The 12,378-nt window shown below is 41.3% G+C and overlaps 3 protein-coding genes across 5 annotated transcripts; 2 read left to right on the forward strand and 1 right to left on the reverse strand.

Moving 5' to 3' along the window:
- Positions 1-171: 171 nt before the first annotated feature.
- On the reverse strand, positions 172-1,261 carry LOC6565694 (40S ribosomal protein S14a). 2 transcript variants are annotated; one of them, XM_001992444.3, is made up of 3 exons: positions 1,203-1,261; positions 593-857; positions 172-518 (listed from the first exon to the last, which is right to left on the reverse strand). In XM_001992444.3, exons 2-3 carry the CDS (start codon positions 827-829, stop codon positions 300-302), a joined length of 456 nt encoding a protein of 151 aa, XP_001992480.1. In that variant the 5' UTR covers positions 830-857; positions 1,203-1,261; the 3' UTR covers positions 172-299. The 2 variants fall into 2 exon arrangements, with proteins under 2 accessions (XP_001992480.1, XP_043072106.1); XM_043216171.1 differs by having other exon boundaries at positions 1,194-1,226.
- Positions 1,262-1,620: 359 nt separating this feature from the next.
- On the forward strand, positions 1,621-2,862 carry LOC6565695 (dehydrodolichyl diphosphate synthase complex subunit Dhdds). Its single transcript, XM_001992445.2, has 2 exons — positions 1,621-2,465; positions 2,537-2,862. The coding sequence occupies exons 1-2, from the start codon at positions 1,785-1,787 to the stop codon at positions 2,780-2,782; spliced, it is 927 nt and encodes a 308-aa protein (XP_001992481.1). The 5' UTR covers positions 1,621-1,784; the 3' UTR covers positions 2,783-2,862.
- Positions 2,863-3,200: 338 nt separating this feature from the next.
- Positions 3,201-9,756, forward strand: LOC6565696 (ATP-dependent RNA helicase dbp2). 2 transcript variants are annotated; one of them, XM_001992446.2, is made up of 3 exons: positions 3,201-3,585; positions 4,813-6,506; positions 7,616-9,756. In XM_001992446.2, exons 2-3 carry the CDS (start codon positions 4,992-4,994, stop codon positions 9,032-9,034), a joined length of 2,934 nt encoding a protein of 977 aa, XP_001992482.1. In that variant the 5' UTR covers positions 3,201-3,585; positions 4,813-4,991; the 3' UTR covers positions 9,035-9,756. The 2 variants fall into 2 exon arrangements, with proteins under 2 accessions (XP_001992482.1, XP_043072097.1); XM_043216162.1 differs by lacking the exon at positions 3,201-3,585 and adding an exon at positions 3,758-3,993.
- The last annotated feature ends 2,622 nt before the right edge of the window (positions 9,757-12,378 follow it).

Raw genomic sequence — 12,378 nt, forward strand, 5'->3', positions numbered from 1 at the left:
AAAAAAAAAAAGCTGAGCAAGAATATCTATGGATATACCTAATGGGGTTTCTAGGATGCGGCCTACCGCTTGTCTTATACATTATACAAGCCATTCCAAATGGTCATACAAATACTGCAGAAGCTTGCAAACATCTAATATTATTTATGATAATTATTATAGAGATTTAAGTAGTTGCACACGGTAAGTTTATTGGAAACTATTTTCACCGAAATTTAATTGGATACAAATATGTGAAAAGACAAGGCTGATTTTTCAGATGCGCAAGTATATATATTTATATATGTAAAGGACACCGTTTATAGACGGCGACCACGACGACCGCCCTTCCTGCGTGTGGAATCGGATGGAATGGGTGTCACATCCTCGATGCGGCCAATTTTCATGGAGGAACGAGCCAAAGCACGCAGTGCGGATTGGGCACCGGGTCCGGGTGTCTTCGTCTTGTTACCGCCAGTTGCACGCAGCTTGATGTGCAGAGCAGTGATGCCGAGCACCTTGCACCTTTCAGCCACATCCTGAGTACAACAACAAAATCATCAACATATATCCAAAATAAAAGCCAAAAACAAACACCAAAATAATAACGAACCTGAGCGGCCAACATGGCGGCGTAGGGGGAAGCCTCATCACGATCGGCCTTGACCTTCATGCCGCCGGTGACACGTGCGATGGTTTCGCGACCGGACAAATCGGTAACATGGACGAAGGTGTCGTTGAAACTGGCATAGATGTGAGCAACACCGAAAACGTTCTCGCCATCGCGCACCTGGGGGCCCAGCGAGACCTGGACTTCCTCTTTCTGAACCTTAGCTTTCCTGGGTGCCATAATGCAACAAATAAGCGACGATCAGCAACTGTTTTGGGAGGAAGAAGCAAGCACGCATGCAACGCACACAGTTCAACAATTATTCATTTCACATACTTATGTACATATATACGTGCTATGTATGTATTAGGCACATGGCAGCTTCACATTGGCACAATAATAAAATATTAAAAAAAAAGACGAGAGGAAAAACAAAACAAATGTGCAATTGCCATTTGCGGAACAACGAAACAAAAACACGAAAATATTGCTTAAATCGGCGCTTAACATATTGCGCTTGTTGTCGTGAGTGCGATTCATGTTTTTGTTTAGAAGTTATAACATTAAAACGTATTTTATTGTACAAAATAACGAGGAAATTTACGGCACGAACCAACTGCTTGAACCGGATATTAAAAAAGAAGGCTGTATAGCAGCTGTCAGAGGAGAGTTGCCACAGCGTTCACAATGGTCATGCGAGCTGTCAAGTTGCGCCCACGGTTGCAATACAAGCATAACATAATCATAGAAGATTGCACACCTCGTACCATTCGATAAGAGATTGTGACGTCAGCGTTGTCGAGTTTGATATATATATATATATAGTTGACTCCTTTCGATAATAATAATAATAATAACAATAATCGAGTTGTTTGAATAAATAGCTTGAGAAAAAAGTTGTTTTGTTTTCGAAGAACTAAAGCAAAGGAGTGTTTAACCTTTGAATGCTTGCATAATATTTCTATTTGACTTTCTAAACGCCGTTACTGCTGATGAACCAAACGACACGTGAACAATCGTTGCACCATTCGTTATTCGTTACATTCGATAGTTGGCAAGCACTGCAACTGGTGCTTGCTCGCGATAGGTGTTGTCTCTACTTTTTTATTTATTTTCAATTTGGGCGACTGTCACAAGGTGTTGTTTTTTTGTTGATTTTGTTTTTGGTTGCGGCAAACGGAGAGAAGTGGGAGAGATGTCGTGGGTCTCCGACTACCAGTATACGTGTCTGCAAAAGTTGGCGTTCCAAACGCTTCAACTGACCGGCTACGTGCCGCATCACATTGCATTCGTCATGGATGGCAATCGAAGGTTCGCACGGTCCAAGCACATTGACAAGATTGAGGGGCATTCGCTTGGCTTTGCCAAGCTGGCTGATGTGCTGCGCTGGTGCCTGGACATGGGTATACGTGAGGTGACCACATTTGCGTTCAGCATCGAGAATTTCAAGCGATCCAGCGAAGAGGTCGAGGGCCTCTTCAATTTGGCACGCGAGAAATTCTCCACATTGCTGGCGGAGACGAGTCGCTTGGATGAACACGGCATACAAATACGTGTGATTGGCAATATTGAACTGTTGCCAAAAGATCTGCAGCGATTGGTTGCCACAGCGATGTTGCGCACCGAGCGCAATGATAAACTGTTTTTGAATGTCGCCTTTGCGTACACATCACGTGATGAGATCACCCAGGCAGTTGAGGCTGTCCTCAAGAATAATAATGATGACGATGATGATGAGGGCCAGGATGCACTGCAACCCACGGATATTAATGAGCGTCTGCTGGAGGCGTGCCTCTATACGCGTCATTCGCCGCCGCCAGATCTGGTTTTTCGCACATCGGGCGAGACGCGACTAAGTGACTTTATGATGTGGCAGGTATACATATATATATATATATAAATCTAAATAAACATTAATAATGATAATATTAATCTTGTCACATTCAGCTGAGCACATCGGTGTTGTACTTCACGGACGTGCTGTGGCCGCAGATAACTATTTGGAATTTCTTGGCCAGCATAGTTGCCTATCAGCGGGACAGATGCCGCCTGGAGGCATTCAGGCGACAGGAGCGATTGCATAGCGTTCATCTGGCCAAATCCAGTGAGTTCTACAGTTTGCGTGTTCAGAAATTTCTGCTCAAATTGGACGCAAATCGGCGGAAATTGCTTATTAGTCTGGCTTCCAATTAATATGCGGCCAAAAATTGTTAGTTAATAATAAATGCATGTTAATTGTTGTGATAGGGAAATAAATTAAATTTAACATAACAACACACAAGTTAAGCGTACCTGTTACTGCTAGTGGCATATATATTTAAAATAACGGGTACTAATGTCGAGCTTGCTATCAATAATATAAAAAATGCATATGCTGTAATTAAATGGTTACTTGAAATTATTTATTTATTTTGAATATCACGAATTACTGTCACTTGTCACCGTGACTTCAAAATCAAAGGTAGCACTTACCTGTCTGCCTGGGTTGCCAGGCTAATTGCAAATTGCGGTCACAATTGTCAGCGAATGGTGTGCAATGAGGTATCGCACTGGTGCAATCGATTAATATCGCGTGCAAATACGATAACACAATGCGCTTGCAACTCTCTTCTCACATTGGTGGTAATTGCTGAAATTACCATCTTGCAAAACTTTTTTTGTTGTAAAAATACATATACAAATACACAAGAAAAGTAATAGGCATTAGTTTTTCATAAAATAGTGTAAAACCAAGTACACTTTTAGTTAGCTTTAAAGATAGTTTTCAGTGTTAAAAGAAATTGATTTCAAGCTCTAGCTCTAGTTTTCTTACACTAGGCGTGACGACAAAAAAAAAATCGACACAAAAAAAAAACAAATTTCACTTAAAATCCGCAAATAAGATTTATACGCGACCGCATCAAGTACGATTAGTAAACGAAAAGGATATTTTGTGCAACGTTCCAAAGTAGATCAAAATTACTTAAAGTCAACCACTAACGAAAATAAAATAAAGGGTAAGTAAATCTGCTACGATGTGTCTCTGCATGTGCACATACATATACATGCATACATACATACGTACAAGCATACATACATATATACATGTATACAGTGTGGTGTGTTTGTGTGCGTGCCGTTCTGCGTGTTGCTCTCTTTCTGTTTCTGTTCTGTTCTGTTTTTTCTTCCCTTTTGGTCGGCCGCTGGCGATGCTGTATTGATTTTTTTTTTGCGCGAACGGTGCGGCGCCTTGTCTGTTGATAGGTTGATACGAGACGACGGTGCGCTGTTTTGGCATATTTCACTTATGCAGTTAGCTTTATGGAATTAAGCTGTAGAAAAGAATTCTCGTGTCATTGTGTGGTTCAATTGCATGCGCAACTACTAAACTAATCAACACTCAAGTGCAATTTTTACATACAAAGGTACCGTTGTACACAATGTACATATGAACATGCACATACATGTATGTATGTACATATGTATATATATATATGTTCATACACACATGCATTCGTATTTATCAATGCTGTCTCAAAAGTCAGTCCCCGCATGAGCTTGCTCGGCTTGTGAACCGGCTCCCGCAAGACTTGTTCTCTGAAGCTCGCTTGGTTCATTCTAAATAAATAATGAAAATAAAAGAACGAAACAAAAAAAACAAATAAATAAATAAAGAACCAATTGCATTTATTTAATAAACATATTTATGTTTCTTGTTCACCACTCTCGGTGTGTGTGCGTGTTGTGTGTGTATTTGTGTATGTATGCAAGTGTAATTTTCCAGGTCACATGTTTAAATAGCATCGTGTAACATCTGCCATTTATTACAGTGTGTTAATGCTCCTCATATTAGATCCATATAAAAAGGGCCCTTTGCAAAGGTTAATTTTGTTACGCGACATCTTCGATGACTGTGCTTTATCTATGTACATATAAAGTCTTGATCCCAGTTTTGAATGCAGGCATTATCTACCTACCTAGTTGTATGCATTTATGTATATATTTGGTAAATACACTAACAAACCCTGCTACAGAGTATTTCTATTACTAACAAGAAAAAAAAGTCTGCTTCTGTTTGCGGCTCCAAGAGGACTTTGCTTGGGGTTGGGGTTAAGTGTTCACTATTAGTGAGTGCTTGATTCATAGAAAATTTAGAAAAGTCGACTGTATTATGTATTTAATTAGTTTTCAATTTATTTGTATTAATTATTATTATATTTTGTATTTGTATGCACCTCAACCAGGCCATAGAAGCGGCGGCGGCAGCAGCGGAAAGCGTCGAAAGCAGCAAAGACAAACAAATTGATTGCAACAACAGCAACCACAGCAACAGCAACAGCAAAGGCGGCAGCAAAGGCAACAGCGACAGCAACATCGACAGCTACAGCAACATAAATATAAATATAAATACAAATCAAATAAAATGTACGCAGGCGCATATGCACCGAACGCAGGCGGTGTCCAGCAGCAGCATACAGGCGGCTACTATGGCAATGGTGGTGGCGGCGCAGCCGCTGGCGGCGGCAATGGACCGCGCCACGAACGTCCCTACTATCCGCGCAATAATTATGCCAGCGCTGCCGGCAATGCGGCAGCTGCTGCTGCTTTAAATGGCGCAGGCGGCGGCGCTGCTGCTGGCGGTATGCATTTTAGTCAACCGTACGGTGTGATGACCTATGGCATACAGAATGGCATTAGCATGGGTGCCGCCGGCGGCAATCCGTATCGCGGCGGCGGTGGTGCGATGCAAAATGGCGCATTCGCTGGTGCCAATGGCATCGCCTTTCAGGGACCGCGTGTCAAGAATCCCAATTATACGCAACGCTATCAGAAGCCCCACAATGGCATGGGAAATGGCGGCGGCGGCGGTGGCTATCAGGGCAGTGGCGGCAGTGCCAATTATAATGCGGCCGCATTGGGCATGCTATCGAAGGAGGAGCGCGCCGAATTGCAGCGTGAGAAGGCCAAGAATCCGGGACGGAATCTGGTTAAGCCGCATTGGGAGAATTTGCAGCCGTTCCTCAAGGATTTCTACATAATGCATCCGAATACATTGAATCGCAGCGAACAGGCAGTGGCCGAAATGCGTCACGAATTGGAGATAACCGTATCGGGCAATGATCTACCGCATCCGGTTGCCAATTTCGAGGAGTCATCACTGCCCACGCACGTTATCGATGAGATGAAACGTCAGGGTTTCACCAAACCGACCGCCATCCAATCCCAGGGCTGGCCAATTGCATTGAGCGGACGTGATCTTGTCGGCATCGCCCAAACGGGCTCCGGCAAAACGCTGGCCTACATGCTGCCAGCAATTGTCCACATTGGCAACCAGCCGCCAATTATGCGCGGCGAGGGACCCATCGCCCTGGTGCTGGCGCCCACACGCGAATTGGCCCAGCAGATCCAGTCGGTGGTGCGGGACTATGGCCATTTGTGCAAGCCTGAAATACGTCATACATGCATTTTTGGTGGCTCCTCAAAGGTGCCACAGGTGCGCGATTTGGAGCGCGGCGTTGAGGTGATCATTGCGACACCCGGCCGTCTAATTGATTTCCTCGAGAATCGCAATACCAATTTGCAGCGTTGCACATATCTCGTACTGGACGAGGCCGATCGCATGCTCGACATGGGCTTCGAGCCGCAGATACGCAAAATCATCGAACAGATCCGTCCGGATCGTCAGGTTGTTATGTGGTCGGCCACCTGGCCGAAGGAGGTGCAGGCGCTTGCCGGCGATTTTCTCAACGATTACATACAGATCAACATCGGTTCGATGAATCTGTCGGCCAACCACAACATCAGACAGATCGTCGAGATCTGCAATGAGAACGAGAAGCCGCAGCGCATGATGCGACTGCTCAAGGAGATAACGCCCAGCAACAATGCGGCCAACGCAGGCAACAAGATCATCATATTTGTGGAGACCAAGATCAAGGTTAGCTCGAAACAATGTTCCCAACACACATATAGAAGACATATATAGATATATTTATTTAGATATGCGTTAGAAAGTCTAGCTTTGTCAGAGAATCTCTATCCAATAATCGAATTAGCGCACAGATCATAAGCAAGATAATATATAAATAATAGATATCCTTAATGTTTGAAAAGTCGTATTTAAAATGGGCTTTTGTATTTAATGAAGGTGTGAATTACAATTGAAAGGTGATCCCAAGAGCCAATTTAGAACACAACGACGTTGTTTAAGTATCGAACATACATAGAACGTAACTATCGGAATACGGATATATCCATCCTATCCGATAGTCAAGCAGCATTGAAAACTATAATGGGGAGAGATAAGATAACATCGAAGGTATTCCATGAAGTTCGTTGAAAGCTAGACCTACTCGGGACTCACAACAGGCTCACCCTACGATGGGCCCCGGGCCACAGGGACATAGCGGGAAACGAGGCGGCTGACAAGCAAGCAAGAATGGGGGCAGGAAGGCCCCTAACAGGACCAGAGTATTGTGGCATAGGGAGGCACTGATGGAGGAGCTGTAAGCTCAGAAGGGGGCACAATAGATCAAATAGGTCGCGGTGCAGCTTCCCCAATAATAATAATAAGTATCGAACATAGACTTCTGCCGAATTGCCTCGGCAGGTTTATTGAAAACTTCTAAATTATCTTACAGTTATATACAATTGTTCTTATCCTACTTAGGACTTTGTCTAGGTACATATTTACTGCTGCAAATGCGTCTAGATCCATTATCCTATCAGTTCGGAGAACTTTTATCGAGGGAGGTTTTATTACGGTCACGACTGGCGCCGCGTACTGTGTCTGTTCACGTCTTTACATATCGTCTCGATAAGAATCCTCCTTGGTTATTTTTTTGGTTTATGAATCCAGTTTTATGATTCTCAAGTCACAAGCCGTAGTTTTTTTTTTTGTTGATCATTGATGAGGTGGGAAGTGGAGTTTTCTTAGGGCCGATATATCTTAAGATTTGAATTCCAAGAGGGAAAGGGAAATGGCTGTAAAATGATAACCGATTTAGCGATATGGCGATTAACTAAAAGCGCACAATCTATTTGCAGGTGGAGGACATATTGCAGATAATACGCAACGAGGGATATACAGCGACATCGATACATGGCGACAAGTCGCAGAGTGAACGTGATTCGGTGTTGAGGGATTTCCGCAATGGCAAATCGAATATATTGATTGCCACCGATGTGGCATCGCGCGGCTTGGACGTTGAGGATTTGCAGTATGTGATTAACTATGATTATCCCAACTCGTCGGAGAACTATGTGCATCGCATTGGACGCACCGGACGCTGCCAGCAATTGGGCACTGCGTACACATTCTTTACGCCCGACAATGCCAAGCAGGCACGCGAATTGATCTCGGTGCTGGAGGAGGCCGAGCAGACGCCGTCGCAGGAGCTGCTCGATTTGGCCCGGGCCATGCCCAATTCGGGCAATTATCGTGGCAACAAGCGCTGGAATAACAATGGCGGCGGCAACGGCAATAGCGGCATCTATCAGCAGCAGCGCAGCAATCCGCTCAACTATCAGGCGGGCGGCGGCAATGGCGCCAACAATGGCTACAACAATCGCACCAGTTATCAGCAGCAATATGCTGGCGGTGGTGGGGCCAACAGTTATCAGTCCAATGGCGGCGGAGGCGGAGGCGTTGGCAATTGGAATCGCGGCGGCGCTGGCGCTGCACTTAACCAGCAGCCGGGCATCGATGTTGGCAATCGCAGCGTCAGCGGCGGTGCCACCTATCGCCCACGTGCACCGTTCAACAATGGCGGTCCGCGTGCCATAATGGGACACAATGGGGCCGGTGGTGCTGCTGTTGGCGGCGCGGCTGGCGCCCATAATGCTGGACAGCCCCATTTGAGCCAACAGGCTGGCGCGTTTATGCAGCCAAATTATCGCGGACGTGGACAGTTTGTGCAGCCAAATACGGTTGCCGCTGGCAGTGGCATGCCACGTTTCCAGCAGTATCCCAAGCGTGATTATCAACAGCAACAGCAGCAGCAACAACAGCAGCAACAGACTCCACAGCACTATCAACCGCAACAACAGCAGCAGCAGCAACAGCAGCAGCAACAACAACAGCAGCAGCAACAACAACAGCAGCAGCAGCAGCAACAACAAAAGCCCAAAGGCGGCGATGATAAGAATTTCAAGGAATATGCATCGGCTGGTGTCAGCACACCGATGGTTCACTATACGCCAGCTAATTCGCCACCGATAACGGCCGTAGCAACTGCTGTTGCCGGTGGCGCTGGACGTGCACCGGTTGCGGCTGCACCACCGGCCACCGCCTACATGTATGACGCATCCGGTGTGCTGGCACCAACAGCGGCACCCGGTACCAATCCATATGCCAGCCAATTCAGTATGCCGGCCGCATACTATACCACACAGCATCATCAGTTTGCCCCAGCAGTGGCCGGACCCGGACCGGGCGCCACCATTGAGCAGACGGGTCAGCATTAAGATGGCCACGCCTACTCAACCACCCCAATACAAAACAAAAAAACAGAAACAAAAACAAAAACAAAAAAAAAGAAGAAAATCCTGTCTCTTTCTCTCAACTCCAACAAGAAGTGCAACAACAATCCCAATTAACAAACATATAACAAAGAGATGCAACAGAGAGCATGAAGAAGATAAATCAGGCACACACACGCAACACACAACACACACACACACACACACACACACACAACACACACACACACACACATTCTACTACTGACAAACATCTAAAGACACACACACACACACAAACACGAGAAGAACACGCGTAGTAAATAAATGAATAATTGTAAATTCGACTCTGCTCGATTCGTGTTCGAATCGGAAAAAAAAAAAACGAAAAATGAACACACAAAAAATATCCATCAACCATCATAAAAGCCCCTCCTCCACCCATTAAGCGAAGGAAGCAGCATGATGTACACAGCACATTGCATACATATCTATATGTATGTTGTGTATATAGGATAATAATGTAATTCGATCGATGATCATTAACAAAAAACACCAACAACTGTTGTCGCTTACAACAGCCAAACTTTGCAACATGGGCAAGCAACATGCAACAACACGGACACAACTGGCTACAATTTATACGAGTTGGCTAACCAAAAACCAAACAAACGAAAAACAAAACAAAAAAAAAATCAAAGTATAAAAAGTAAAAAAAAAAAAAAAAAAAAAAATCAAAAACAAAAAAAAATTGCAGAAGCACAACTTCCTTCTTTTTTTTATATATATATATAAATATATATATATATATTATTTATATATCGCGTATATACACACATATGTATGTATCTTCATTTTCATTGATATTTATTATTTTTCTGCTAAACGGAGAACACACACAACACACACACAACACACACACACACAGACAGACAGACAGATAGACAGACAAACTTTTTGAGTTATTCCTTTGGCGGCAGCAGAAGCAACAACAACAACAACAAAACGTATGGGTGAGTGGCAAGTGACAGTAGTTGCAATTATTTGTTGTGGTTGTTTTTTTTCTTTATTTATAATATTTATAATTTGTGAGCATTGTTTATTAACTCGTGCCATCTCTTTCCATGCAACGAATACAACAGGAAACAGCAGAAATCACAAACAACAGCAACAACAACAGCAACAGTGCCGCCAAAAACTGCCGTCTTGATGTTAAACAACAACAACAAATTTGAACGAAACGCTCGGTAAAAGAAAGCAATAACAATTAACTATTGAAATAACTAATAATAGTTTTGTAAGCATTCTTCGGCGCGAGCAGCGATTGCATGTTCTTCGTATGTTTAAGAGTTAGTTAGATATTATGATACACTCTACTTTCCTTTTTTTCGTTTGATTTTCAAAATATGCTAAAAAGTGTTTTGTTAATTTACACACAGACAAACACACACAAATACACATCCATACACACACACACACACACACACACGCACACACACATCCATACACACACATAATTTGTACACATTTCACACAATTTGTTAAGCATTCTGTCAAAACGTATTTTTAAGTGATATACCCACAAAGCGTATACATAAATACCGACAAGAAAACCACTAAAACGACAACAAATCGGATATTTCAGTAATTTGTTATAGAAACACACACAGACACACACACATACACCAGCACACATGAAAATTGTATGAAAAATGAAAAAGAAAACAACAAAAAAATAAGATGTTTAAAACCTTTTCACTAACTTGGTTGGTATGAAATTAACGGTTTGCTTATATAATATATATACAAAAATGATTAACACAAAAAATATTTTCATAATAACAAAACTATGCTAATAATACTCCGAACTGAGAATATGAATACCAAAATTCTATAAAACAAAAGAAAGAAAAACAAAGAAAACACCCACAAACAAACACACACACACATACATACACACACACACACACTTACACAGACACACACATACACACACAGAAATGCAGCTAATCGTTTTTCGACGAGAGTAAAATTGCTATACACAAAAAGAAAAACCAAATGAACTGAAAATTGAAAACACATATTTAGAAATTTGTAATTTTTCACAAAAGAAAAAACCCCCGAAAGGGGGCGGACAAAAAAGCAGCGCTGCTTTGGTAGAAGTATGTAAACGAATCAAAGAAACAATGAAATATGTATTGGAAAAAACACTTAAATGTTCGAGTAATATATAAATATATATTTTTGTTTATTTGTTTTTTACTATATATGTATTTATATGTAGATATATATATAGTCTTGCATATATTTGCTTGATCTTGCGTATCTTAAAGTTAAACAAAAAACAAAAACGGAAAGGCAAAAACCGATTTTATTTTATTTAATTACATTTACATCCAATTTTCCATATGCGTAAAATAGGAAATAATTATACTGAAATTTAATTCTTGTTTTTTTTTTTTTTTTTTTTAAATCTGAATCTGTGTGTAACTGTATAGATATTCACATTCGAAAAGCAGAATGTTTTTTTCAAAAGTTCAATGCAAATACTGGAAAAAATGAAAAGCATCAAGTTTAATTTATTTATTTGAAACAATAAAAAACAACAAAATTGATTAAAAAATAATGAAAGGAAATGAAAAAGAAAATACGCCACATTCATCCATAAAAACAAGAACAAATTAATTCAAATGCAAAGCAGAACAGAACACAACCAAGAGCCAAAAACACACAAAAATAATAATAATAATACAGAACAGGAATGCATATACATATATATATATATAAATATATATTCATATATATATATACATATATAGAAACAAAGGTATATATATATATATTTATATATATATAAATCAAATTATTATTTTTGTTTTTTTTTTTTAGTGTAGTAGCCGAGGTTTCATTTTCATCATTTGTCATCAGTTTTAAATTATACATACATACATAAATACATATACATACATACATATGTGTGTGTACGAAACTTTCTAGATTGATAGCCTGAAAATTTTGATATCAAAGATATTGGAGATTTGTAGCTATTTTCCCCACACATATATATATATATATATACATATATATATAAGCCAGTTGATAGGTTAGCTGTCTTGGTCCAAGTTGTTGCCTGCCCAACCTGTTGCCTAGAACCTTTAGTATTAAACAATTTTCTAAGTTCATCCTTAATACACCCCCCATCTATCCTTCAATATTCAAGTATTTTCACTTAATTGTATCTCCAAAGAACATGCCACATAATTGATTTATGTTATAAAAAGAAAAACAAAACGAAAAGAACAAAGCTTAAAGGAAAAGCAGTACAAAGCCAGCAAAAGAAGAGGAAATTT

The sequence above is a fragment of the Drosophila grimshawi genome, unplaced genomic scaffold (genome assembly GCF_018153295.1).
Source record: "Drosophila grimshawi isolate 15287-2541.00 unplaced genomic scaffold, ASM1815329v1 contig_848, whole genome shotgun sequence".
NCBI classification, from domain to species: Eukaryota; Metazoa; Arthropoda; class Insecta; order Diptera; family Drosophilidae; genus Drosophila; species Drosophila grimshawi.

Coding starts and splice junctions, on each gene's coding strand:
- LOC6565694 (XM_001992444.3), bottom strand. CDS start 829: ATGGCACCCAGGAAAGCTAAGGTTCAGAAAGAGGAAGTCCAGGTCTCG. Junction 519..592: donor CCGCCATGTTGGCCGCTCAG/GTTCGTTATTAT, acceptor TGTTGTACTCAG/GATGTGGCTGAAAGGTGCAA.
- LOC6565695 (XM_001992445.2), top strand. CDS start 1,785: ATGTCGTGGGTCTCCGACTACCAGTATACGTGTCTGCAAAAGTTGGCG. Junction 2,466..2,536: donor GTGACTTTATGATGTGGCAG/GTATACATATAT, acceptor TGTCACATTCAG/CTGAGCACATCGGTGTTGTA.
- LOC6565696 (XM_001992446.2), top strand. CDS start 4,992: ATGTACGCAGGCGCATATGCACCGAACGCAGGCGGTGTCCAGCAGCAG. Junction 6,507..7,615: donor TTGTGGAGACCAAGATCAAG/GTTAGCTCGAAA, acceptor ATCTATTTGCAG/GTGGAGGACATATTGCAGAT.